The sequence below is a fragment of the Dipodomys spectabilis genome, unplaced genomic scaffold (assembly GCF_019054845.1).
Source record: "Dipodomys spectabilis isolate Male_0828 unplaced genomic scaffold, ASM1905484v1 ptg000234l, whole genome shotgun sequence".
NCBI classification, from domain to species: Eukaryota; Metazoa; Chordata; class Mammalia; order Rodentia; family Heteromyidae; genus Dipodomys; species Dipodomys spectabilis.
In genome coordinates this window covers 16,692,987-16,720,758 of record NW_024870911.1, presented here as the reverse complement: position 1 = coordinate 16,720,758, position 27,772 = coordinate 16,692,987, and the positions used below count along the sequence as shown (strand labels likewise).

Genomic DNA, 27,772 nt, shown 5'->3' with positions numbered 1-27,772 from the left:
TTCCGGTTGCCTCGTATTGCATGATGGGACACTTAGTTTCCCATGGTCGCGGAGCATGGGCATCAGCATGCTACGAAACTCCATCTCCCAGGGTGCCTCGCGGTGGCTGTTCAACCCAGAGGCGGGAGGCCGGTTCCGGTTGCATCAGCGTGGGATTCACGGCGAAATGAGACTGTTTGTGAGCGAGGGCACCCCTGGGAGCCTGCCGGTGCTGGCAGCAGCCGGGAGGGTCCGGGGCAGAATAGAGTTGCTCATCAGCACTGTAGGCCCGGAAGGTATACGAGCTAGTGCTGGTGAGCGGGAGATGAGGGAGGCGGGACAGAAGCACGCCCTGCGATCACTCCGCAGTTGTCTTGGCCAAACCCCAGCTTTGGCCTTTATAACCCCCATCGATCTTTTTTTACTCCTTATCCCTGGCCTCTCCATCCCCTTTCCTCCCTGTCCCTTTACCAGTTGCTTCCTCTACTTACCCTTGCTGTCATCTTCCCTTATTTCTAGCCTTCCCTCTTTTTGTCTTCCAGGCTCCAGTTTCAATCTAGTAACCCGCTTTCTTTTCCAACATTCCGCCACAGCTATAGAGCTACCTCCTTCACTTCAGCCACTCCTTTATCATTTTAGGACATCTGCCCTTCCCCTCTTAAAACTCTTACGTTGCACACACACATTTTTTTTCCAGTTTACCTCTTTTCATTTCCAGCCAAGTTTGGGTGCTTTTAAAAGGTTCTCTTGTTAGTCCAAGCAGCTTTCTTAATTTTGTTCGCTCACTGATTTCAGATCGATCATTCCCGATATATCCTGGTTACTTTCAGTTGTTCCACTTCTTGATTTGCAGCACTATCTCAAATGCTACTGTCTCTTCCCTCCGCAGTTCCCATCTGTTGTTTCCAGCTGGCAGTCTCAACTGAACACCTGCTAGCCTCTTCAGTTTATACTGGTCCCACCCCCTTTCAGTGGTCCTATCCGAGGACCTCTGGGTTAAGACCGCCCATCTTTCTTCATTTTTCTCTGGAACAATGTGAAGTTGGTCTAAGTTGACAATTTTCCCCCCCTTCATTTCCCTATTCTTCATTCTTTTTCGCCCTTTATCAGAGTGTGTGGTCCCGTTCCTGACCAGGCCTAAGGTCCCTGTTTTGCAGCTGGATAGTGGCAACTACCTCTTCTCTACTACTGCAATCTGCCGGTCAGTATTGGTCTTTGATGTGGGGAGGTAGCCAGATCAGAAGAGGCTTCATTGTCCTTTGCAACTCCTTACCTTATTTACAACCAGAGGGGAGAGATGGGATAGACAAGTGAACATCTCTAGTTTTAACTTCTATTTTCTCCTTGGGCAGATATTTCTTTCTGTTATCTGGCTGGGAGCAAGATGATCTTACCAATCAGTGGCTGGAATGGGAGGCAACAGAGCTGCAGGTAGGACTAAAGCATCAGGAATTTAAGGCAGGCTCTTCTTCTGCATGGCCATCCTGACCTGTGTCCCCTGCGTTTTAGCCAGCTTTGTCTGCTGCCCTGTACTATTTAGTGGTCCAAGGCAAGAAGGGGGAAGATATTCTTGGTCCACTTCGGAAAGCCCTGACTCACATTGACCAAAGTTTGAGTCATCAAAACTGTCCATTCCTGGCTGGGGTAAGTTGATCTTGAAATGGGTTATAGGGAAGGCTTATGGTATAACGATTAAGAGGGCTAGGCACAGAAAGCCCACATCTAATATTCTAGCTACTCAGGAAGCTGATATCTGAGAATTGAGGTTGAAAACTAGCCCAGGCAAGACAAATCTGAGAGACTATTATGTGTAGTTAGCCAGCAAAAAAAAAACAGAAGTAAAGGCATGACTCAAGTGGTAGAGTGTAGTTGTGTGTGAAAAAAAACAAGAGCACAAAGCCTTGAGTGCAAGCTTTAGTATCAGCAAAAAATAAAGAAGGGGCTGGGAATGTGGCTTAGTGGTAGAGTGCTTGCTTAGCATGCATAAAGCCCTGGGTTTGATTTCTCAGTACCATATACACAGAAAAAGCTGGAAGTGGTGCTGTGGCTCAAGTGGTAGAGAGCTACCCTTGAGCAAAAGAACCTCAGGGACAGTGCCCAGGACCTGAGTTCAAGCCCCAGGACTGGCAAAAAATAAAAACAAACAAATTGCTTAACCCATTATTTGACACTTGAGTACTTGGTAAACAGATATTAGCACTGGGAAAGAACTGAGTCCCTCTTCTGTACCTTTCTTTTTTTTTTCCTGCAACCAGGAGACAGAATCTCTAGCTGATATTGTTTTGTGGGGAGCACTATACCCATTGCTGCAAGACCCAACCTACCTCCCTGGTGAGAACTGTACATATCACTTTATACCCAGCTTCAACTTCTTGAGCTCACTGTAGTAATTATAAAGCAGTCAATAGAATATTGAGGCCCCTCTTCAAGGTGCAGTTTGACAGGACAGCCTTGAAGGAGACTATGGTAATTGGGGAAAGCAACTGCAGAAACCTCCTGTCTTCTCAATCCAGGTCCCTAATGCTTGTTAATTCTCATGTTTTCCCATGTCACAGAGGAGCTAGGCGCCTTGCGCAGCTGGTTCCAGACACTGAGTACCCAGGAGCCATGTCAGCGAGCTGTAGAGACTGTGCTGAAACAGCAGGGTGTCTTGGCTCTTCGATCCTACCTCCAGAAGCAGCCCCAGGCCCACCCATCTGAGGGGAAGGTGGTCAGCAATGAGCCTGAGGTAGGGAACAGGGCAGGGTGGCCTTACAGAACCTTGAGCTTGAAGTAGAAGGGACTAGGAGGCAGACATTGTGCAAGGTCACTAACTTTTTAGTTATTGAAGAGCAAGGAGGGAGTGTCTTTATTCTGTAGGCCCTCCTCATCTGATAAGGGATTCCACCCACTCTTTATAGGAGGAAGAGCTAGCTACCCTATCTGAGGAAGAGATTGCTATGGCTGTGACTGCGTGGGAGAAGGGCCTGGGAAGCTTGCCCTCCCTTCGGCCCCAGCAGAATCCAGTGTAAGTACGCTTCAAGGAGTAAGGCTTGGTTTCATTAGTGGAAACGAAACAGGCTGTCTTGCACTATGAAACTTTTGACTCCAGTGGAATGGACAAGTACTTACAGAGCTGTCACACAAATATGTATGATTACTTTTTTTTTTTTGGGTCCGGTTGTGGGGCCTGAACTCTGGGCCTGGGCACTCTCCCTCAGCTCTTCAGCTCAAGGCTAGCACTCTACCACTTGAGCCACAGCACCACTTCCGGTTTTCTGGTGGTTTATTGGAGACAAGAGTTTCAAGGACTTTCCTGCCTGTGCTGGCTTTGAACCACTTCCTGCTTTTTCTGCTTATGTGGTGCTGAGGAATCGAACTCAGGGCCTCATGCATGCAAGGCAAGCACTCTACCACTGAGCCACCTTCCCAGCCCAGAGAGTTTGGTTTTTATATTGAATTGATAAAAGGCCAGTCATTGGAGGCTAGTCAGTCAAGACACAAATGGGTTTTGGTTCTTTTTTTGCAGTGCCAGGAATCAAACTCAGGGTCTTAGGCATGGTAGACATTGTAGACATTGAGTTAAACCCCTAGCCAAAATGAATTTTGAGAGGGAAGCAGGCCTGAAATCATACCTCTCAAGTTTTTGTGCTTGTTGTTTCTTCTATCTGGATTGCCTGCATCCTGTAGTTCTTTATAGAGTGTGAGACAATCAGGTGCTTTGTCATTTAGGAATTTCCATTATCCTATTCTTTCATAAATGTCTAATTCATTGCATAACTTTTTTTGTTTTTGTTTTTGTTTTTTGTTAGTTGTGGAGCTTGAACTGGGTGTGGGTGTTGTCTCTTAGCTTTTTTGCTCAAGGCTACTACTCTTACCACTTTGAGCCATAGTTCCACTTCTGGTTTTTGAATGGTTAATTGGAGGTAGGAGTCTCATGGGGATTTTTCTGGCTGGGCTGGCTTCAAACCATGACCCTCAGATCTCAGCCTCCTGAATAGCTCTGGATTACAGGCATGAGCCACCAGCACCTGGCTTAGGAATGCATTTCTAAACTGCTTCAGAGACAATTATGATATTCAGTTATGGTGAGAAAGGCATTGAATGCATGAAAACTAGATCTTTATTGAAGAAATTCACTAAAAAAAGTGTCTCATGAAGTAGAAACATGACTGGGACATATAGCAGCGCTAGGAAGAAGGGGTGAGATAATGTGAGGGAATCAGGAGCCAGTTTGTAGAACGAGAGTGGTTGAAAAGGTGACAGGTGCTTCATTGAGGTCTCAGTACTAAGGAGAGGAGGGATATAGGATCTGTGCAGCTGAGAGCTGTCAGGGTGATGAAGCATGAAAAGGAACACTGAGCTGAGTGACTCTAGTCAGCAGACTGAATGGCATGACTAGGAGTGATCCTGTAAAAGTGACTGTGAAGGCAAAAGCTGGTACCTGCTGGTTTAAGTTAGGCCATGGGGAAATGATAGGCATGCGTTAGGGAGAAAAGAGTCAAAGGGTACAGAGGGCTTGGTAATGGAGTGATGAGCTATAGGGATTCAGATAGTGCCTAGATGGTGCTAGAAACAGCATCGAGAAAGAAGAGGTCAGCACTGGGAATCTTAGGAGTAGTGAGAGTGATGCAGGTTGAACAAACCCTGACTAGGAAGTTTGAGCCTGAGAATGAACGACTGTCATAGTAAAAGGGAAAGAAGTCAGTGTTGGACTGAGGCACATGCAGTAGCCATAATAGTACATGAGGCTTGCCCTCAGTTGGCATGGCCCACACAGTGGGCTCTGTTGGAGGGTATTTGTGAGTTCACATGAGGAAGCAGTAGACATACAGGGATCTATGACAGCAGAACAAGTCCATGTCAGGGTGTTCTGTGAACTTTCAGTAATTCTTGTACCTTACAACTTTCCTGTGAATGACTCTCTTCCTCTTTCTTTACCAGGTTGCCTGTGGCTGGGGAAAGGAATGTGCTCATCACCAGTGCCCTCCCTTATGTCAACAATGTCCCCCACCTTGGAAACATTATTGGTTGTGTGCTCAGTGCCGACGTCTTTGCCAGGTGGAACCAACTCAAGAAGAGTCTTTCTGAGCGGTGGGGGGAGTGGGCCACAGGGAAATACTATGCCTCCAGGATGGTGGCTAGAGTCCCGGGGATTGGGATCAGCAGTTGAGTTGAGCCCTCTCCCCATGACCACCATGTTCCCTTCCAGATACTCTCGCCTCCGCCAGTGGAATACCCTCTATCTGTGTGGGACAGATGAGTATGGCACAGCAACAGAGACCAAGGCTATGGAGGAGGGCCTAACCCCTCGGGAAATCTGTGACAAGTATCATCGCATCCATGCTGACATCTACCACTGGTTTAATATCTCATTTGATATTTTTGGTCGCACCACCACTCCACACCAGACCAAGTAGGTTTCCTCTGAGGAAACAGAAATAGAGGTTGAGGGTTACAGGCAGTGAGGATATCTTGGCGACAGAATGGATCAGGGTGGATAAGAACATCTCCTGAACTTAGAGTCTGAACATTGCCCTTAAATGTATCCCTGGCCTTCTTGAGGAGATCTGATCTGTCCAAAAGCTTGACTAGGAACTATAATCCCTCTGTATATCACCTTTATAATAACAATTTTTAATAGCTTGTGGGACTTGAACTCTGGGCCTGGGCGCTGTCTCAGCTCTTCAGCTCAAGTCTAGCACTCTACCACTTGAGCCACAGCACCATTTCCTATAATAACAATTTTTTTTTAAAGTTTTTTTTTTTTGGGTCCGGTCGTGGGACCTGAACTCTGGGCCTGGGCACTGTCCCTCAGCTCTTCAGCTCAAGGTTAGCGCTCTACCACTTGAGCCACAGTGTCACTTCCGGCTTTTGATTTTTTGCTTATGTGGTGCTGAGGAATCAAACCCAGGGCCTCAGGCATGCAAGGCAAGCGTTCTACCACTGAGCCACCTTCCCAGCCCTATAATAACAATTTAAAAAAGGAGAAACAAAATGTTTGACCGGGGCCTGAAGGACCACCAAAGGGATAAAAGAAGCACTACTTACTAATTAAAAAGAAGCACTAATTACCTTCCACCTAGTGCCTACCTTCCTCTCTGGCTGCTTCAGAATCTTAAAATTGTCCCTCCTTATGTGTGTGCATTTATGGTGAATAGGGTTCTTCCTTTGTCCCTTACAAAAGCTACTTAGCAGACAGGCTGCAGATGCTGTGAGTGCTGTGTGTAGAGCAGACAGTCATGAGGATAAAGTAAGACTTGTCTGGATTTAACAAAAGCCAATTTTGGAGTGCTGAGAAGAAACTGGAAGTTGGGAATTGTGGGAGTCATCTGCCTTACCCAGTATAACTAAGGGGAATGGATGGCCTTTTCCATGAGGAACTTGGACTGAAAAGTTTGGGTCAACTTGTTGAAGCAGCGAAAGGGAGGGATGCACATTTTTTGACTTTCTCTTCCCATCTCTTGCTTATCTGCCAGAATCACACAGGACATCTTCCAGCGGTTGCTGACCCGAGGTTTTGTGGTACAAGATACAGTAGAGCAACTGCGGTGTGAGCACTGCGCCCGTTTCCTGGCTGACCGCTTTGTGGAAGGAGTGTGTCCCTTCTGTGGCTACGAAGAAGCCCGGGGTGACCAGTGTGATAAGTGTGGCAAACTCATCAATGCCATTGAGCTCAAGGTGAGAGGAAGTTCTCATAGGAGCCTGAGAGGAAATTGTTTCTGCCTCCTGACCTGTGCCCCTGCTTTAGGCTACCTGAATAAGGATTCTACAACCATTTAGAATTGCAGAGACTAGAGATGAGAGAGGGAACAGATACTTTCCTAAAGTGGGGAGGAGACCAACTAAACAAGGAAATAATTCTGAATAAACTGCCATGCAGATAGATTACAGAGTAGGCTCTAAGTTAAGTGAACAGATTGTGAAGTTCTCTCAGAAGAGGTAATATTTGAATGAGAAGGGGCAAGCAAAGCAATAGAAGAATTAAGAGTATTCCAAGTAGAAGGATGAGGCAATGTAAAAGCCAATGTAAAAGTGGCAAAGGCTGAGAAGGCAGAACTTAAAAGGGCAGTATTGGCTGAGCATCTGTGGCTCATGCCTATGATCCTAGCTACTGAATCTGAAAACCAGAGGATTGTGGTTTGAGACCAGCATGGGCAGAAAAGCCTGTGAAACTCCATCTTCAAAATAGCCAGTAACGTGGCTCAAGTGGTAGAGCTCCAGCTAAGCAAATGCAAGGCCCTGAGTTGAAATCTCAGCACTACAAAAGAAAGTGAGAAAAGAAAAAATGGTAGCCAGTATAGTGTAGCACAGTGTATGAGAAGCAGGGTAAAATGAAGTATAGTCAGAGAGAAAGATAGGGATCAGATCCTAAGGGCCTACTAAAACACTAAAGAAGTTTAAATTTTATTCTAGTTGAGTGTCAAGCTGCTCTGTGGGAAAGGGATGGGACAGAAGCAAGAGAGAAGTAGGTAGAAGGGTTTAGAGGCTAGAATCCAAAAAAGGGATGTTACTGGCTTGGGGTAGGTAAGTGCCAGTAGAAATGGGGGAAAAATTGATTTGAGTTGTGTATAGTGGTGGATAGACTGAAATTTGGAGTATTTAAGAAAATGGCAACAAGATGCTGGTTGCTCACCTATAACCCTAGCTACTCAGGAAGCTGAGATCTGAGGATCACAGTCTGAAGCCAGCCCAGGCAGAAAAGTCCTTTTTTTTCTCTTAATTCACCACCAAAAAGGTATAAGTGGAACTATGGCTCAAGTGGTAGGCCACTAGCCTTGAGCAAAAAAGCTCAAGGATATAGCACCTTAGCCTTGAGTTCAAGACGCAGGACTGACAGACTGATACACACACACACACACACACACACACACCTTTGAGTTCAAGACGCAGGACTGACAGACTGATACACACACACACACACACACACACACACACACACACACACACACACACACACACACACACACACACACACACACACACACACACCACCTTAGCCTTGAGTTCAAGACGCAGGACTGACAGACTGATACACACACACACACACACACACACACACACACACATACACACAGAAAACAATGTTTTATAAATAATTAGTTTGGGTTGAGAGTATAGAGCAATCATAGAGCACTTGTTTAGCATGACCAAGGCCTTAGATTTGATCTCCAGCACCAAAAAACCTTTTTTTCATTTGGTGACAGTCCTGGGACTTGAATCCAGGGCACTGTCCCTGAGCTTTTGTGCTCAAGGCTAGTGCTCTGCCACCTTGAGCCACAATGCCATTTGCAGCTTTTTAGTAGTTAATTGGAGATAAAGACTCTAATGGGCTTCCCTGCCTAGCTTTGAAATTCGATCCTCAGATCTTAGCCTCCTGCATAGCTAGTATTACAGATGTGAAGCCTGTATGGCTACCTGTAAGCTGTGGCTAGCTTACAGATGTTTGGTTTTTTGTTTTTTGTTTTGGCTTGAGCAGGTTGGGCAGATGGTAGTACCATCTATGACAAAGAGATTAGGTGAACAGGTCGTCTTGCTGAATGTAGTGGTACTGTTCGCTAATTTTGAGGGGCTTATGTTCATCTAAGTAAGCAGTTGGATATAAGCATGTAGAGATAATAGAGAAGCATGAGAGAATTACTATTTCTCACATCCAAACCCTATTTCAAAATGCACTTGGAACCTTTCTCACTTGATTAGCGCTACCTGTTTATTCCTTTAACCATCACCTTTTAGTGTATATGTTATTAATTTGTACAAAAGAATTATTTACTTATTTATCTATTTCTTTATTGCCCATCCTGTGGTTTGAACTCTGGGCCTGGACACTGCCCCTGAGCTCTTCAGCTCAAGGCAAGCACTCTACCATTTGGGCCACAGTTCCATTTCCAGTTTTCTGTTTTATTGGAGATAAGAGTCTCATGGATTTTCCTGACCCTGCTGGCTTTGAACAGCAATCCTCAGATCTCAGCCTCCTGAGTAGCTAGGATTACAGGCATGAGCCACCAGTGCTTGGCTTGTTCCTGGGCTTTTGTGTTCAAGGCTAGTGTTCTACCGCTTGAGCCACAGCTCCACTTCTGAGTTTTTATTTTTATTTTTGTAGTCTAGTGGAGATAAGTCTCACGGACTTTGCTGCTCTCACTGGCTTTGCACCATTGTCTCAGATCTCAGCCTCTGGAGCAGCTAGGATTATAGGTGTGAGCTCACTTTATCACTAGCTAAAATTATTATTTTATAATTAAAGGCCTGCATTTGTTTCTTCTGCAAACATTTCTCCCTATTTGGATTGGAACTCAAGAAGATGGGTGGTATTGTCTTCTTTTGTCACTCCTACCTCCCCTCATATAGCTAAATTCAGCCCAGTGCTCTGAACCTAGCCTGTGATCACAGGCTAGGTGATAGCCTAGAGTGATAGACAGAGAAGTGGAACTGAGGAACAAATGTTACACTGTACAGTAAAGTACATTTATTCTTGAGTCTCCAAAGTTCAAAGGCTAATTCATTGAGTAGTGGGCTGGGCATAAGCCTGAAGCTGCCTAGAGTGCACATTGAGCTGTTCATCCTCATTTCCCTTCAGCTTGCCGCACAGCTTCCCACTGTCTTCAGTCTTGATCCTGCTCATTCTACCTCGGGTCACCCTTTCTCTGGAATTTCCCTTCACAGAAACCTCAGTGTAAAGTCTGCCGGTCATGCCCTGTGGTGAAGTCCTCCCAGCACCTGTTCTTGGACCTGCCTAAGGTAAATTCATCTTTCCCTTAACCTAGTCTTAGGAAGGCCTCTTCAGTCCATTCTGCCTCAGCCACATATAGATATCCAATCATTTTCAGGTTGTGTTTATTTTGTTGTTTTGGTCAATTATGGGCTTGAACTCAGGGCCTGGGTGTTGTCTCTGAGCTTTTTTGTTTACATGCTCTATTTGAGCCACAGCACCACTTCTGGTTTTCTGGTGGTTAATTGGAGATAAGAGTCTCATGGTCCTACCCAGGCTGGATTTTAATCTCTATCCTTAGTAGGATAGCCTCCTACTCAGGAGAATTAAAGTCATGAGCCACACCAAGCTCAAGTGTTTTTAATTTTCATAAAATTTATGTGTTTGAGCATGGTAGTACATGTCTATAAACCCAATACTTGGGAGCAGGAGGCTAGGTCTCTCTTGGAGGTAAGAGCAAGAAATGTAGCCTTTCTTGTTTGGATTTATATGGCTTTAGATACACACTCAGTAGTGGTATGACAATGGCATAGGTCTATTTTTAATTTTTTTTTTTTGTCGTGGTGCCTGAACTGTGGGCCTGGGCGCTGTCCCTCAGGTCTTCAGCTGAAAGCTAGCGCACTACCACTTGAGCCACAGCACCACTTCTGGCCTTTTCTGCTTATGTGGTACTGAGGAATTGAACCCAGGTCCTCATGCATGCAAGGCAAGAATTCTACCACTAAGCAACCTTCCCCGCCCACCCCTATTTTTAATTTTTTTTTTTTTTTTTGCCAGTAATGGGGCCTGAGCTCTGGGCCTGGATGCTGTCCCTCAGCTCTTCAGCTCAAGGCTAGCACTCTACCACTAGAGCCACAGCGCCACTTCTGGCTTTTTCTGCTTATGTGGTGCTGAGGAATTGAACCCAGGGCCTCAGGCATGCAAGGCAAGCACTCTACCACTGAGCTACCTTCCCAGCCCGGATTCCCCCATCTTAGCCAGCATTTGTTTTCTTGATGATAGCCATTCTGACTGGGTGGGATAGAATGTTAGTGTAATTTGTGTGTGTGGCTGGGTGCTGGTGGCTCACACCTGTAATCCTAGCTATTCAGGAGGCTGAGATCTGCCAACCTGGGCAGGAAAGTCTATGAGACTCCTACCTCCTGTTAACCACCTGAAAATTGGAAGTGGCACTGTGGCTTAAGTGATAGAGCGCTAGCCTTGAGTTGAAGAGCTGAGGGACAGTGTCCAGGCCCAGAGTTCAAGCCCCATGACCGGCAACAAACAAACAAGTAAGATACAATTTAAAAGGCATAATTTGAGACATGATTGTACTTTTCTTTTTTTTTTTTTTTTTTTTGGTCGGTCGTGGGGCTTGAACTCTGGGCCTGGGCACTGTCGCTCAGCTCTTCAGCTCAAACCGAGCGCTCTACCACTTGAGCTACAGCGCCACTTCCGGTTTTCTGGTGGTTTTATTGGAGATAGGAGTCTCATGGTCTTTCCTGCCCGGGCTGGCTTTGAACCGCGATCCTCAGATCTCAGCCTCCTGAGTAGCTAGGATTACAGGCGTGAGCCACCAGAGCCCGGCTCATGATTGTACTTTTCTAGCAAAGGGCCCAATGGATGGTAAGATAGCACATTTTTTTTCTTTTTTTTTTTTTTGCCAGTTGTGGGTCCTGAACTCTGGGCCTGGGCACTGTCCCTCAGCTCTTCAGCTCAAGGCTAGCGCTCTACCACTTGAACTATAGTGCCACTTCTAGTTTTTTCTGCTTATGTGGTGCTGAGGAATTGAACCCAGGGCCTCATGCATGTAAGGCAAGCACTCTACCACTGAGCCACCTTCCCAGCCCCAAGATAGCACGTTTTCTTGCATAGCCACAATATAGTTAACCAACCTCAGGAGATTTCACAAGGATGTATTTGTCTGAATTTGATCTCTTCTACCACCCATACTCCAATTTTGTTAATTATCCCAATAATATTCTTTCTTTTTCTTCCTTTTCGTAGTTATTCCTAGCTTAGCTTATGGTAGACAAATGTGCCAGCTCTGACCTACACGCTTGGCCTCCAGTAGTTTTTTTCTCTTTTTTTTTTTTTGGTAAATTGTAATTTTTTTATTGGAAAACAAATATACAACTTGGAATGGATTGAGGCAAATTGTGCCATAAGCAGGTTTTTTTTTAAGTGGCTAAAACAAAGTTTAAAAAGCAAGTAACAATAAAAGAAAATGTTTCTGGTACAAGACCAGCAGTACAAAAAAATAGTGTACGTGTACCTGGATAATACACCCGTTTTGCAATAGTGCAACTTTTAAGTACATATTGTTGACTATTCATAGTCCAAGCAAAGTTACAATTCCACACTTTAACAACAACGTGCTGACAGTTCCTAAAAGGAAACTACTTAAAAAACGCATAACCCAGATGTTCCCTCATTTGACCAACTCCATCTAAGTTTAGATGTGCAGAAGGGCTTAGATATATCCAGAGTAAGCCACGTGCATCATGTTACTTGATCAATTTTCTAAAATAAGGTTTCAGGACCATGATAGTAAGGTAAGGGAAGAAAACATGGAGGAATGAAATCCTAATTACTATACATGCATATTTTTTTGACTGCAGGGGAAACCTTTTACAGATAAGTTACAAACAAAGAAAAGGCAAATAAACAATTTTGTACAAGAAATTGAACACATTCTGTACAATATCTTCACTTTGCTGTCATCATTTGTACAAACTCTTCATAGTTTACTTGACTATCACCATCAATACCTGCTGCCCTGATCATTTCATCAACCTCTTCATCTGTGGCAAAGCTCTGCTGCACTACATAACCATTGCCATCCTTATCAAACACACGGAATGCTTCTCTGATTTCTTCTTCACTGTCGGTATCTTTCATTTTTCTTGCCATTATTGTCAGAAATTCAGGGAAGTCAATTGCGCCATTACCATCGGCATCTACTTCATTAATCATGTCCTGTAATTCTGCTTCTGTGGGATTCTGCCCAAGAGACCTCATTACAGTTCCCAGTTCCTTTGTTGTTATAGTTCCATCACCATCCTTGTCAAATAGTGAAAAAGCTTCTTTGAATTCTGCAGTCTGCTCTTCAGTCAGTTGGTCAGCCATGCTGCAAGCGCTACCAGTTCCTGAGATGCGACTACACAACCACTCGGCTTGCTCGCTCTGCTCCAGTAGTTTTTTTTTCTTTTGGTTGGTTCTGAGGGCTTGAACTCAGGGCCTGTTCCTGAGCTTTTTCACTCAAGGCTAGCCTCTGCTACTTTGAGCCAGAGCTCTACTTCTGGTTTTCAAGTAGTTGGAGATAAGAGTCTCATGGACTTTCCTGCCTGAGCTGGCTTTGTTTTTGTTTTTTTTTGGTTGGTCATGGGCCTTGAATTTTGGGTTTGGGTGCTGTCCCTGCGCTATAAGACCTCAAGCTTGGTACCTCCTCTTGAGCTGGAGCCTCAGTCTTGCATTTAGTTTTTATTAGCTCCTAGTTTCCTTTGATCTGAAACAGTTTCTCAGACTCTGTCTTTTATGACATTAACATTTTTTTTTTAGACTGCAGGTCCCAACCCCCTTTTTAATGTGGAATAGTCCTAGGTTTGGATTTGTTAGGAATTAAGATTATATGCTTGGCCAGAATCTACATAAAATGGTGTCCTTTCCAAAGACACATGACATGGCCATCTGTCTCCTCATTGGTGACGTTATTTTAGTCAAGATGTTATTCAATTTCTTCTTTGTATCATTAATTTCCTGCTTGCAACTTAGGAACAGTCTATATTAATGTACTTTAAGACCATGCTCTTCATAAAATGTTCTAAATTTAGCATCAGTTGACCATTTTCACCAAAACCAATCCCTCCCTCTCTCTCTTCTCTGCCACCCCCAATCATAAAGCTACTTTTAATATTTTGCTGAGAGTCTTACAGCATACATACCACTGAAGGGGAAAAAAGAATCACCTCTAGTAGTAATCCCGCAAGACGCTACTGAGGGCAAGGGAACACAAAAGGGACCCACTGCATGTTTGCCTAGTATACGGAAGGCCCTGGGGTTCAATCCAGGGAGAGAAGAAGGGAGTGAGAACAAGCAAGAAAACAGACCTGTTTCAGCTCGGTGTAAAGGGTCTGCATTGGGTATTGGGTGGGACCTATGAGCACTACAAGAAGAAATGGAGCATGGTGGGACTGGTTCTGGGCACACAGGCAAAGGGGAAAAGATGTCTCTATTTCTTACTTGACTTTTTTTGCTTCTGCTGCATGATTTCCAAGTCAACCGCTTATGGGTAACATCAGGGTAGTGGCTTTCATGTAGCTAATCTACTCTTTTCATGGTCTTCTAGTCTGTGAGCTCAGTCTGGTTTCCAGGAGTCATGGCTGTGGCATTGCTCCCAGTTGTGTTTGTTTTGGTATGTCCCACTTGAGCCAATCATTACTACAGTGATTTTCTAACTCTGCCACTCCCCTCCACATTCCACGTCTTCCTTTCCTCCTTTTCAGTGTATATTCATTGATTCTTATTTTTTCAGTGGTTTATCATTGCTTTTTGCTGTTACTCTTTCCTTTGTTGTTGTTGCCTGGGCCTGGGTGCTGTCCCTGAACTTTGCTTAAGGCTAGCACTCTACCAATTCAGCCACAGTGCCATTTCTGGCTTTTTCTGAGTAGTTTATTATAGAGTTAAGAGTCTCATGGACTTTCCTGCCTGGGCTGGCTCCAAACTCCGATCCTTAGATCTAAGCTTCCTGATTAGCTAGGATTACAGGCATGAGCCACCAGCGCCTGGCTTTGCCATAATAATAGTAATAATAATAATAATTTTTATTATTATTTTTCAGTCGTGGGGCTTGAATTCTGGGCTTGGGCGCTGTCCCTGTACTCTTCAGCTCAAGGCGAGCACTCTACCGCTTGAGCTACTTCACCACTTCCAGTTTTCTAGTGGTTTATTGGAAATAAGAGTCTCACAGACTTTCCTGCTTTGAACCATAAGCCTCAGGTCTCAGCCTCCTAAGTAGCTAGGATTACAGGCGTGAGCCACTGGCGCTTAGCTTGCCATAATTATTTTCATGGTCAAGTTGTCCCTTGTTTGGCCAGGTGTAAGCTTGGCTCACAGGTCAGAGTTCTATCTACTTTTCTTAAATATTGAGTCTTACCAGGCATAGTGGTCCATTCCTGTAATCCCAGCACTTGGGAGTAAAAGGCAGGATGAGTCCGTCTTAAAAAATGAAGTGCTTGGGGCTGGGAAGGTAGTTCAGTGGTAGAGTGCTTGCCTAGCCTGCATGAGGCCCTGGGTTCGATTCCTTAGCACCACATAAGCAGAAAAAGCTGGAAGTGGTGCTGTGGCTCAAGTGGTAGAGCACTAGCCTTGAACACAGAGGGGCTCAGGGACAGAGCCCAGGCCCTGACTGAGTTCAAGCCTCAGGACTGACAAAAGCAACAACACCAACAGAACAAAAACAAAACCCAAGTGTTGGTCTGGGAAAGTGGCTCAGTGGTAGAGTGCTTGCCTTGCATTCATGAGGCCCTGGATTCAGTTCCTCAGCACCACATAAGCAGAAAAGGCCGAAAGTGGCACTGTGGCTCAAGTGGTAGAGTGCTAGCCTTGAGCAAGAGAAGCTCAGGGACAGTGCCCAGACCTATAGTTGAGGCCCTACGACCAACAAAACAAACAAAACAAGTGCTTCACTGGAGACACTGCCTGTTTAGAAGCGTGGTGTAGTTGGGTTAGCCTGGGGCTTCTCTGGAGCACACACTTCTTTGCACACATGGGTTCCCATTCCCTAGCAGAGCAGAGGGAAATCCATGCTGGGGACTCACCCCACAGGGCACAGAATGGCTTTGGTCTGAGGGCTGTTGTGAGCCCAGACTGCTGCTGCTATAGGTGCCTGTCTCCTAGGACACTGCCACTCTGGAGTGTACATGTGCTCAGCTATTCTTCCTATTCATATGGCCTCAGAGCAGCTTATCTTCAGCTGCCCTGGCATCCCCATCTGCTGCTGCAAGACACACACACACACACACACCCAAGTGCCCTTCCCCTTTCCTAGCACAGGTTTTCTGCCTTAATTCAGCAGAGCTTTTATCAGCCACATCAGTCTAGCCCTGCCTGTCATCCTGCTTGTCTTCCTGTTTGTGTGCAACCTTGCTTAGAAAGTTAAATGTCTTGGGCACTTTGGCTGCTTTTCCAACAAGTAGTTTCTGTGTGTATCCTTGGAGAGGTGAGCTCCTTGCAGAGGGCCAGAGCAAGTACATTCCTGGTGCATGTCTTCCCCAGGGCCACACAAGAGTATTGGTGGCACTCATTTTCCCTCTGCACACTGGTGTGGCTCTTTAGAACTGCCTGGAGCTCTTCTTTACTCCCTGCCTAGTAGGGTGGCAGGCTCTCTTAGTATCTTCACATATGGCAGGCTGCTTCTGAGCAGGACTGCCAATTTTATCTGACACTCTAAGGTGAGGCTGGCACCAGCCTTAGGTGATCTATGATTTAGGCTTGAATTCAATTGGAAAGGACTGTCAATTTGGGAAGAATCTGTCTGTGTGCATGGAGGTGTGTGTGTGTATATGTGTGTGTGTGTGTGTGTGTGTGTGTGTGTGTGTGTGTGTGTGTGTGTGTACATACATGTGCGTGCCTTTTTTTTCTTTTTGCCGTGGGGGTAGATGAATTTGGGGTATTTTTCTAGAACAGCCTTCTTTCTCTACCTGTAGTAAGGACTGGCTGCAACTCTTAAGCCCATTAGAAGCACTTCTAGCCTGGAGAGAATCTCAAGCTAGTGGCCCCAGAGGGGCCAGAATGGGAAGTGAGCAGTAGGGTAAAACCTAAATTCAGCTTGAGCCCCAAGAGGAGAGGATAGAAGGGTTGCCAGGGTTCAGTAGTGTGAGCTGTTCTCCCCCAGCATGGCTGCCCCTCCCACCTAGACTGGGTGGGTATCTAGTGGGCTTCACAGTGCCTAAGAGGAAATGAAGGTGAGGAAGTTTTCCTTACTGTGTAAATTAATATTTGTACAATTAAATTAACATACACAAAAGCAAAAATAAAAAACCAAACCCAGGGGCTGGGAAGGTAGCTCAGCGGTAGAGTGCATGCCTTGCAAGCATGAGGCCCTGGGTTCGATTCCTCAGCACCACATAAACAGAAAAAGCCAGAAGTGGCGCTGTGGCTCCAGTGGTAGAGCACTAGCCTTGAGCTGAAGAGCTGAGGGACAGCGCCCAGGCCCAGAGTTCAGGCCCCATGACTGGCAAAAAAAAAAAAAAAAAAAAAAAACCCAAGTGCTGGAGACATAGCTTAGTGATAGAGCATTTGTCAACCATGTGCATAGCTTCTACCTCAAGCTTCTGATTTTTCCCTTTTAGCCTCCTGAGTAGCTGGGAGTATAGGTACATGCCATTGCATGCAGATTAGTTTTAACATTTTGCATTTCTTATGTACACATCTCTATATTGTTGTGTGAATAAAAAATTCTGTTGAGTAAAAAGAAATTTCTTTTAGGAAATTCATAGAAGTGGAGCTGCTATGTCACTCGTATCTTCTCATATTAATTATATATTACCAAACGTACTCCAAAAAGTACTTATTTCTCTTTATGTTAATTATGTTTCATCCAATGTCACTGTCATCTCAGCTGGAAAATCGACTGGAAGATTGGTTGGGGAAGACATTGCCTGGTAGTGACTGGACACCAAATGCCCGGTTTATTATTCGTTCTTGGCTTCGGGATGGCCTCAAGCCACGCTGCATAACTCGAGATCTTAAATGGGGAACCCCTGTACCCTTAGAAGGTTTTGAGGACAAGGTAAAATCTTTTAACGTTTGTTCATGTCTTAATTTATTCAGCCTCAAGGACCATGGGCAAGCCTGTGTGTGTGTGTGTGTGTGTGTGTGTGTGTGTGTGTGTGTGTGTGTGTACGCATGCGTGTGTGTATGCATGTACGCATGCATGCATGTGCCTGTGCACGCCAATCATATGACTTGAGCTCAGAGTCTGGGCACTGTCCCTGCCTAAGGCTAGTGTTTTACCACTTGAGCTACAGCTCCACTTCAGGCTTTTTTTTTTTGTGTGTAATTTATTAGAGATATGAGTCTTATGGACTTGCCTATCTGGCCTGGTTTTGAACCTCGATCCTCAGAGCTCAGCCTCCTAAGTAGCGAGGATTACAGTCATGAGGCTGTAGCCAGCTAGACTTTTAAAGCATTCTTGTTTCTGTCTGAAACTTTGGGTTGTCCCTAACTTCGTTTCTCTCTCCTTGACTCTCTAGGTATTTTATGTCTGGTTTGATGCTACTATTGGTTACCTGTCCATCACAGCCAACTACACAGAGCAGTGGGAGAGATGGTGGAAGAACCCAGAGCAAGTGAGCAGTTCTTAGTTTATCTTTGGGTAGTGGGTGTGTGTAACAGGAGGTAAAAAGGGTTACATATCTAATTTTCTTGGGTTTTAAAAGAAAGTCTCAAGAGAACTCTTTCCCAAATACATTCTCCTAGGTGGACCTTTACCAGTTCATGGCCAAAGATAATGTTCCCTTCCATGGTTTAGTCTTTCCTTGTTCAGCCCTAGGAGCTGAGGACAACTACACCTTGGTCAAGCACCTCATTGCTACAGGTAGGTACTTTGGAAGAGTGCACTTAAGGTGTTTCTGGGGTCTGAAATTAAGATGATCCTGGAGAGGTGCTAGGTCTCAAGGTAGGAGTTGAGATGAAATAAAACATGGAGAACTCTATCTGAAGGTAGTAAATAATAAGCTGAAGAAAGCAGAAGACCAAACTGAAACTGTTGCAAGGCCAGGCATCAGTAGCTCATGCCTGAAATCTTAGATCCTTGGCATGCTGAGACCTGGGATCACAGAAGCCAACTCAATTAGAAAAGTTTGTAAGATTCCATATCCATTTAACCAGCAAAGTGCTGGACTGGATGCATGGGTCAAATGCGAGGGCACCAGCTGTGAGCGAGAAAGCTGAGAGAAGAGCGCAAGGGCCTGGGTTCAGTCCTCAGTGCTCAAGGCAGGGTGCTGCTAGACAGTCACCATAGATGGGAGGGAGGGAGGCTAGTGAAGGGTATGATTTGAACAGATGATTCTTTGTCTATTCTTTTCAGAATACCTTAACTATGAAGACGGGAAATTCTCTAAGAGCCGGGGTGTGGGAGTGTTTGGAGACATGGCCCAGAACACAGGAATCCCTGCTGATATCTGGCGTTTTTATCTGCTATACATTCGGCCTGAGGGCCAAGACAGTGCCTTCTCCTGGACAGACATGCTGCTCAAGAATAATTCTGAGCTGCTTAACAACTTGGGCAACTTTGTCAACAGGTAGGACTTGGTAAAGGGAGAGAGTGAGCAAATTAGCTGGGAATGGGTGAGTTCTCAGGAGACAGGAATGTGGCAGGAGGCTGTGAGGGATGGAAGGACAGTGGAGAAAGTTGATTTGTGTCAGTTCAGATATGCTCCCAGGACATATGTGCTTGAGAGAATAGTCAGTTGTAGAGACATGATGGAGCAAAATGGTCACAGGGTAGATGTTTTTTCAGTGGGAAAAGAGAAAGTGGTAGGTGGCTCTGGGGTTTGAACTCAGAGTTTTGCACTTGCTAGGCAGGTGCTCTACCACCTGAATCATACCTCTAGCCCCTCTTTGTGCTTTGTAGAATTGTAGATACATTCTCTCCTCACAAAAACAATTCACCTACAAATCAAGAAGTTTAGCGGCAAGGGTTATTCTTGTGCAAAAATACGAAGTTTCCATTGCATTCTTTAGAGTTGTCAGTTTAGCTCACATCCTACCATAGCAATTCTCCAATCTAAAGAACTATCCTGGGACTGAGGGTTATAACTCAGTTGTGGAGTACTTTCCCAGCAAGTGTAAAGCTCTGGGTTTGATCTTTAGTACCAAAGGAAAAAATGTCTTCTATAGCTTACTATTCTTTTTTTTTTTGTCAGTTATGGGGCTTGAACTCTAGGCCTAGGTACTGTTCCTGCTCTTAAGCTCAAGGCTAGCACTCTACCACTTGAGCCAGTGCCACTTCCTGGCTTACTATTCTAAAGTCTCCCTGGACCTTTAGCTCTGTCCTTAGCTAATTAACACACAGATAATTCTGTCTGGTTATTCTGAGTATTTACCTTTTAGCATGTACACTGTTTACCTTTATTAGATTTGTGTGCAGTTACATTCTTTGGACAGAGAATAGTTTTGTAAAATAGGCTCTATTTGGGGATGAGAAACAGTGAGAGGGGAGAGAACCAATGAAGAGAATGAAGAAGGGTAAATATGATAGGCATACTTAATGTGCATGTATGAAAAAAATAGAACAGGGGCTAAGGTGGCTCAGTGGTAGAGCGCTTGCCTTGCATGCCTGAGCCCTGGGTTCGATTCCTCAGCACCACATAAGCAAAAAGAAAAAAGCCGGAAGTGGTGCTGTGGCTTAAGTGGTAGAGCCCTAGCCTTGAGCTGAAGAACTGAGGTACAGCACCCAGTGCCAGAGTTCAAGCCCCACGACTGGACCCCCCCCCCCCCAAAAAAAAAAAAAAAAAAAACAGTGAATCTTGTTGAAATTGTCATAAGAAGCAGGGGAGGTGGAGATTAGGGAGAGAGATGGAGGGAGGGAGTTTGATGGGTTACATTGTATGTATGTATTGGAATGTCACAATGAACCTCCTGATTCCCTTGCATCCCTAATATATGCTAATAGAAAGGTTGTTAAGCTCCTCTAGTTTGAGCAGCTAAGAAATGTCTGTTGTATTCAGGAATCTTAAATGAATGAAGAGATACAGAAAAAGGGTCAAGTTTCTGTAAGGAGTCTGGGTAGTAACTTCCCTCTTGTCTTCATCCATCAAGAGCTGGGATGTTTGTGTCTAAGTTTTTTGGGGGCTGTGTGCCTGAGATGGTGCTTACCCCTGATGATCAGCGCCTGCTGGCCCATATCACCCTGGAGCTCCAGCACTATCACCAGCTACTCGAAAAGGTTCGGTAAGTAATCCATACCTATTTCACATCAGAAACTTGCTGGTATGTTGAGAGCACTTATATACTTGCTGCTTCTTCCCTTCCCAGGATCCGGGATGCCTTACGCAGTATCCTTACCATATCGAGACATGGCAACCAATATATTCAGGTGAATGAACCCTGGAAAAGGATTAAAGGCAGTGAGGCAGACAGGTACATAAGGAGGGGTAGTTGGCTCCATGAATTATATGTATCTTCTTGGAGGTCTTTACTAATCTTTCTTCTCCCGCAGGCAGCGGGCAGGCACAGTGACAGGCTTGGCAGTGAATATAGCTGCCTTGCTGTCTGTCATGATCCAACCTTACATGCCTACAGTTAGCGCCACCATCCAGACCCAGCTGCAGCTCCCCCTTCAAGTCTGCAGTGTTCTTCCCATAAAGTTCCTGTGTACCTTACCAGCAGGGCACCAGATTGGCACAGTAAGTCTGAGTTGGAAGGGGCAACCTTCCTTAATATTCATCTTTTTGCCCTGTAGCCTTTAGGGTGGGGCTAGAGATCTAACACATATAGACTTTTGCTTGGGGCTCTTATACCTTTTCTCAGAAGTCCTTCTTCCTTCCCCATTCTACCCTTGGGCTTTTTTTTTAAAAGGCTCTTTCACTAGTCAAGTATTGTCTATATATCCTTATTGTTCTTCATGTCAGAAACCAGTACTGGGCACATAAAATTAACCAGCATGGAAACATTGGAAGAAATACCTGGTTACCATAATGCTAGCAGGTAGTAGACTGAGAATAGAGGGTAGCCATTTCCTCTTTGCCCAGATAAGTATATCTTAAATATCTAAATCAACTTAACATCACTAAATATTTTTAAATCCTATTAACATTTGCTTTCATAGTGAGTGTTGCTTTTTTTCTGAATTCTTTCCTAAAACCAGCAGGTATTTACTCAGTGTTATGCTTGTATTTCTTCCAAAACATTTAGCTTTTCTAAATGTCTCAGACAGTAGCGTTAGAGAGGCTCCTCTGTGTAATCTGTAGAGTTGATACCTAATCAGTGAATGATTCTGGAATTTGTTTTTACAGGTCAGTCCCCTGTTCCAAAAACTGGAAAATGACCAGATTGAAAGTTTGAGGCAGCGCTTTGGAGGGGGCCAGGTGAGAAAGCTAGACTGTGTCCTCAGCCAGCAACAGTCACAGCAACACCACCTTAGTTTCCCCAAGTAGTCCTCATTGATCTCTTTCCATCTTTTGATCCTGATGCTTCTTCACTTACTAGTTTTCCTTTTCTGTCTTAGCTAGAAGAGTCTTTGGAGTTCAAGGTAATCATTTCTCTCCTGAGATGTTATATAAACCTGGAGATCAGGAGCTATTTATGGCAACTACGCTAATAATCCTTTGTTTTTCTCTAGGCAAAAGCATCCCCTAAGTCAACAGTTGTAGAGACTGTTACAGCTGGGTTACAGCAGATACAGGTACTGATGGATGAAGTGACAAAACAGGTATGATTTGTAAACATTATGGAAAATTGGAAAATCTAAGTCCTAAACAAGTCATTTCCTGGTCTCACTGTTATTCCTTCTCACCCTTCTCTTAGGGCAACATTGTCCGAGAACTGAAAGCACAAAAGGCAGACAAGAACCAGGTTGCTGCAGAGGTGGCTAAGCTCTTGGACCTAAAGAAACAGTTGGCTGTAGCTGAGGGTAAACCCCTCGAAACTCCTAAAGGCAAGAAAAAAAAGTGAGAGAACTTGTTCATAGAAAGCCACTTTACTGGATATGAACAGTAATCAATAAATGTACAATCTATCTATATATATACAAGTGGAGATACTTTCCTTTGGTCTATCCCATATTTTTCCCCTACTGAACACATGCATTTGATGGTCATGTCATTGGCATGGTGTGAGAGTGGTCAGTAGCCACTTCCCATGAAAGGTAGGTACTGGCCCAAGTTGGGGAGTGATAATCCCAATTGTTCATGTTTGGTGAAGATTAACCATTCGGTCAATCAGAGCTCGGCGTGTTGCTTCTACTTCCTTGGTTAGTCGTTCAATTTCCTGCTTGAGCCGTTCATTCTCTTCAGCTAGCTGTGCTACTTTCTTTTCATTCTCCTGTTCTTTATCCTTCATGCGCTGCTTCCCAGCACGGGCTGGACATGGGCCACTCTGTTTCCGTTTCCTGGTTCTTCTTTGATCTTCTTCCTCTTCCTCCTGCACCAAGGAACTCTGACTGGAATCTGGAGATTGAGGGCTCTGGGAGGTGCTTGTGACCTCTGCTGGTCCTGGCAATTCAGCCAGCCAAGCTAGAGATGCAGGGTCAAGAGTGGTGAAGGTTTTCGATTCTTCCTTTAAGGAAATGAGGAAAAGGAGATGAGTATTAGTTGAGGAAATGGTAACTCCCTACCCCAGTTTTAGGACTAGCATTCTCACCTCTTCATTTCCAGGGGGTGAGATATAGGTACCCCCATCTGAGGACAGGACTTCCTGCAGGTCCTCATACCAGGCTTCCAGCTCCCAGTTGGACATTGTCCCAAAGGGGAAAGGCAATGACTCAGCTGCCATCTCTGCAGTGGATCAAGGTCTAAAAAGATAAATACTCAAGATAAAAGCTCCACAGAGATCCTGCTGCCGTCAGGGGCTCACACCTGTAATCCTAACTACTCAGGAGGCTGAGATCTGAGGATCACGGTTCAAAGCCAGCCCAGGCAGGAAAGTCCATAAGACTCTTATCTCCAACAAACCACTCAGAAAACCAGAAGTGGCACTTTGGCTCAAGTGGTAGAGCGCTCATCTTGAGCTGAGGGACAGCGCCCAGGCCCAGAGTTGAAGCCCCACAACCAACCAACCAACCAAAAAAAAGCTCCACAGGTTGAGTAATGGTTCTAGTGCTTCTATTTTTTTTCTTTTTTAAACAGGTTATGTGTGTGTGTGTGTGTGTGTCTTGGTTGTAGATCCTGAACTCTGGGCTTGGGCGTTGTCCCACAACTCTTCAGCTCAAGGCTAGTGCTCTACCACTTGAGCCACAACGCCACTTCCGGCTTATTTCGGTTTGTGGTGCTGAGGAACTGTACCCAGGGCCTCATGCACACAAGGCAAACACTCTACCACTGAGCCACCTTCCCAGCCCACAAAGGTTCTTTTTAAATTTTTAAGACATGGTCTCAATATGCTAGCCTTGAATTCAAAGATTCTCCTGCTCAATCTCTGAAGTTCTGATATTATAGGCACTTCATCACCATATCTGGTCCTGTAAATATTTTTACTGGACCTAAAGTCAGATCCATTTTTTAAAAAATTGTATTTCTACAACATTAGAGATGAATACTGGTTGAGGATTGAATCCTGGGTCTTGGACATGCTAAGCATCCATTCTTATCACTGAACATATCCAACCTGGTATTAACATTTCTTTAGAGAGTGTCTTCTCACTAAGGTTTTTGTTCATGGCTGGAGCTCTACCATTTGAACCACACCTCCACTTCCTGACTTTTCACTGGCTAAATGGAAGTAAGAGTCTCTCAAAGCTGAATGCTGGTGGCTCAAGCCTATAATCCTACTCAGCAAGCTGAGATCTTAGGATCACAGTTCAAAGCCACCCCAGACAGGAAAGTCTGTGAGACTCTTTATCTCTAATTAATTACCAAAAAGCTGGAAGTGGGGCTGTGGCTCAAGTGGTAGAGAACTAACCTTGAGCACAAAAGCTCAGGGATATCCTAGAGTGCCTAAGTTCAAGCTCCAGGACTAGCACAGGAAAAAAAAAATTCAGATTTGTTGGACTGGGCTGGGTACAAATTTCAATCCTCAGATCTCAGGCTTCTGAGTAGTTAGGATTATAGGTATGAGCCACTGGTGCCAGATGGATATATATTCTTTTTTTTGGGCCAGTCCTGGGGCTTGAACTCGGCCTGAGCACTGCCCTTAGCGTCTTTTGCACTTTACCACTTGAGCTACAACGCCATGTTCAACCTTTTCTGTTTATGTGGTACTAAGGAATCAAACCCAAGGCTTCATGCATACTAGGCAAGCACTCTACCCTGGATATACATTCTTACAGGATCCTAGTAAAAGTACTCAACCTACTTGGAAACTATTAGTAATTTCTAGGGGCTATTACCGGGACATTAGTGCTCCTTTCTCCTGTGTGAGGCACTTGAGCAAATGGTTCTTGGGTTCATCTAACCCTAAAGAGGATTGGTAAAATAAACAATTACTTTTGTTGGGACTTCGTCACTATTAATCAGCTTTCAATTAGGAAATAAAATGCAAATAGTGATTTGCATTTTATTTTATTTATTTGCACCAGGTGCTGGTGGCTCATGCTTGTAATCCTAGCTACTTAGGAGGCTGAGATCTGAGGATTGTGGTTTAAAGCCAGCCTAGGCAGGAAAGTCTGAGACTCCTCTTTAGTTTAGCACCGAAAGGCCAGAAGTAGAACTTTGGCACAAGAGGTACAGCATTAGCCTTGAGCAAAAAAGCTCAGATCCTGAGTTCAACCCCCAGGACCCGCACATGCGTGCGCGCATGCACACGCGCACACACACACACACATAGCTTGTTACAGGTCACCCCATGGTGGGCATGGTGTGACAGCAAAAATTTGCTTGGATTCAAACTTCCATCTCCCATGATGGCTAGATCTTCTAATAACTTCTTAGGGTCCGACCAAAGGGTGCCTAAGCAATGTCTCTTAGGAATTACTTTTGAAAAGGTTCAGTTAAATTTACCTGCTTTCAGGTGTGATGATGTATGAAGATACACTTCCTTCTGTAACACTATAGGGAACAAAGACAAATGTTAGCTATTTCTGAAAGAGAAAGAGGAAAGTTATTTACCTCCAGTCTCCTACTGTCCTTCCATAGTTAGGCTACAGTTATAGTTAAAGGTCCTGTATCCAATTCCAAGGACAGAAGAAAGCTCAACTTCCTTTATTTTTAGTTGCTGACATTTGCAATCCTGATTACATAATAAGCAAACTCATGGCCAAATCAGCTTTCTCTAAATTCAAGACAGGGGTGAAACTTGTTGCAGACTGAATTTGGGGGAAGTACATACTCCAAATGTACATTTCCAGTCTGGATCTCCCCTAAGATCTCATCTCTGCTGTCTACTGTCAATTTTCCATCTTCTTTTGGATATCTACAGCCCTTTAGATTATGCCAAAAAGTCAGATCTTTCTCTTCCAAGGGTATCCCTGTCTCACTAAATTGGAAATTGTAGTTTCTTAAGTTAAAAACCTTGGTATCATTCTTGATTCCTCCCAGCTCATACCCCACAACTCAATCCAGAGTAACTCATTCTTTTAAAAAATACTGAGAACCTAAACATTCTTTCCAATTCTATTGTTTCCAAGTGTAGCTCAATTTATCATCATTTCTCCTGAATTCCTTTGGAATTCTTGCAGGATTGTTTGCTTTTGTTACCTACCCCACATGACCTAAGTTGAATACTAAAGTCAAAGTGAGCCTGCCCACCCGCCCCCTCCCCCCTGCACTTTTTTATGTTCTTTGCGATGCTGGTGCTTGATCTCAGGGCCTTTAAGCACTCTACTATGGAACTTACCACAGCCCTTTTAATATAGGGCATTCCTTTCCTCAAAACTCTCATGACTTCCTACTTCATACATATTAAAGACTAACATCCTCAAAATGGCTTCCAAGGATCTACACAATCTGCTTCTTCCCTGCTTGGGTTTTCACCACTCTCCCAACTTACTGGTCCAGTCCACTGGTATGTTCCCAAAGATACCAGACATGCTTCAGTCTTATGCCTTTTGGCTTAGCTCTTCTACATGATCTTCATAACTTACTGGATTACCTCTCTGCGTTTTTCATTTAAATATTGAGGTAATTTCTGCACAAGTCATAAACTACATCCTGAACATTCTCTGTCTTTTCCTGCTTTAGTTTTCTCCTTGGCCCTATGTCTCCCATTGAAATGCAAGCTTTTGAGAGCAGAGATTTTTTTTCAATCTTTAGAATGTAGTCTGGACCCCAAACTTTGTGGTACATAGTAGGTGCATATTAAGTATTTATTAAAATGAATGGAGGGTTGGGATGTAGCTCAGTGGCAAAGCACTTGCCTAGCAAGTGCAACGTCCTGAGCTCAATCCCCAGATCTAAGAAAAAAGAAAAAAAAAAAACACCACAGTAAAATGAATGGAAAAAATCCACCTTCCCCCGGTCACTTTAAGGAAGGGAGGACAAAACCAGAAGCAGTGCACAGCTACTTGTCCTAGGGGACTAGAGATGCAATATTGCCCTGTGTATTTCTCTGTTGGGCTATCCTCTCTGGGGAGCACTCCCTTGCCTTATAATGTATGGGATGTGGCTTTCATCAGCAGTGAAGCTCCAGACCAGAGGGCTACAGAGGCAAACTGTGGGCTGGCCTGATGCAATGGTTACAGAGATTAGTTAGGAGACAGGACAGGGAGAGGCATAGATCAAACCCAGGAGAAGGACAATACTCTGGGGAAACCTCAAATGGGTTTCCAGGCTGCTCTCTTGTGCGCTAAGCCCGGAGACCTCTGGGAAAAAGGGAAAATCCATCTATGCTTCCTGTCCATCAGTACTCCTGCTCCTAAAGGTGTCAATCTTAAGATTCTGTCTTGAGCCTCAGCCCCGATAAACGTTGCAGCTGAAAGTTGGGGGTGGGGGAGGGGGAATGCCGCTGGTGGCTAAGCAGCGGAAACGGCTGAAGCCACCGTCACGAGGAGGTGTGTCCTGCCGTCTCGCCTCTCTCAGGACAGGCCTGGTGAAGTGGCCTGGAGTTGGCAACGGAGAAGGATGAATTTCCCGAGGCAACCGAGGCCTCTTCGCACAGCAGCTCCGAGCTAGGGCTCTTAAGAGCTCCAGGTAGGGGCCAAGTAACATCATCGCTGAAGGAAAGGGGGTGGGGGTAAAACACTGCGGAATAGAGGATTCTGCCCATCCCTCTCTCGGACGGTCCCTAACTTCACAGTGGAGCCGCACCAACAAGGATTGGAAAGTAAAGGGTAGACAGGGAGTCAGTACTCGCCTTTCTCCTCAGATTCCAGCTCTGGCTTTGGCTCTGTCGCTGCCACCGGTTCATCTTCAACATGATATCCTCTTGGTACTACCCTCAAGTGTCTGACCTCCCGAGCGCAGAGCTGCGATGTTTTACCATGGCCTTGCCCTCCTCTCAGGGGTGGGATCCAAAAGCCTACCAATCAGA

General features: G+C 44.8%; 3 protein-coding genes across 4 annotated transcripts; 1 reads left to right on the top strand and 2 right to left on the bottom strand.

Annotated features, from left to right (window-relative positions):
• Positions 1-115: 115 nt before the first annotated feature.
• Mars1 (methionyl-tRNA synthetase 1) lies at positions 116-22,400 on the top strand. 2 transcript variants are annotated; one of them, XM_042698687.1, is made up of 22 exons: positions 116-275; positions 1,090-1,180; positions 1,332-1,410; positions 1,489-1,623; positions 2,235-2,310; positions 2,535-2,707; positions 2,880-2,986; positions 4,903-5,019; positions 5,171-5,374; positions 6,438-6,639; positions 9,622-9,696; positions 17,268-17,438; positions 17,902-17,997; positions 18,128-18,245; positions 18,738-18,951; positions 20,471-20,602; positions 20,687-20,791; positions 20,871-21,057; positions 21,667-21,738; positions 21,879-21,902; positions 21,993-22,082; positions 22,178-22,400. In XM_042698687.1, exons 1-22 carry the CDS (start codon positions 167-169, stop codon positions 22,322-22,324), a joined length of 2,724 nt encoding a protein of 907 aa, XP_042554621.1. In that variant the 5' UTR covers positions 116-166; the 3' UTR covers positions 22,325-22,400. The 2 variants fall into 2 exon arrangements, with proteins under 2 accessions (XP_042554621.1, XP_042554619.1); XM_042698685.1 differs by lacking the exon at positions 21,879-21,902 and having other exon boundaries at positions 119-275.
• Positions 11,746-12,804, bottom strand: LOC122124059 (calmodulin-1-like). Its single transcript, XM_042698694.1, has one exon. The coding sequence runs from the start codon at positions 12,773-12,775 to the stop codon at positions 12,356-12,358; it is 420 nt and encodes a 139-aa protein (XP_042554628.1). The 5' UTR covers positions 12,776-12,804; the 3' UTR covers positions 11,746-12,355.
• Positions 22,334-27,725, bottom strand: Ddit3 (DNA damage inducible transcript 3). The gene is made up of 4 exons (XM_042698693.1): positions 27,596-27,725; positions 25,306-25,353; positions 23,012-23,162; positions 22,334-22,927 (listed from the first exon to the last, which is right to left on the bottom strand). The coding sequence occupies exons 3-4, from the start codon at positions 23,141-23,143 to the stop codon at positions 22,559-22,561; spliced, it is 501 nt and encodes a 166-aa protein (XP_042554627.1). The 5' UTR covers positions 23,144-23,162; positions 25,306-25,353; positions 27,596-27,725; the 3' UTR covers positions 22,334-22,558.
• Between the last annotated feature and the right edge of the window lie 47 nt (positions 27,726-27,772).

Coding starts and splice junctions, on each gene's coding strand:
- Mars1 (XM_042698687.1), top strand. CDS start 167: ATGAGACTGTTTGTGAGCGAGGGCACCCCTGGGAGCCTGCCGGTGCTG. Junction 5,375..6,437: donor ACCACTCCACACCAGACCAA/GTAGGTTTCCTC, acceptor CTTATCTGCCAG/AATCACACAGGACATCTTCC. Junction 20,792..20,870: donor AAAGGCAGTGAGGCAGACAG/GTACATAAGGAG, acceptor CTTCTCCCGCAG/GCAGCGGGCAGGCACAGTGA.
- Ddit3 (XM_042698693.1), bottom strand. CDS start 23,143: ATGGCAGCTGAGTCATTGCCTTTCCCCTTTGGGACAATGTCCAACTGG. Junction 22,928..23,011: donor CACCCCCTGGAAATGAAGAG/GTGAGAATGCTA, acceptor ATTTCCTTAAAG/GAAGAATCGAAAACCTTCAC.
- LOC122124059 (XM_042698694.1), bottom strand. CDS start 12,775: ATGGCTGACCAACTGACTGAAGAGCAGACTGCAGAATTCAAAGAAGCT.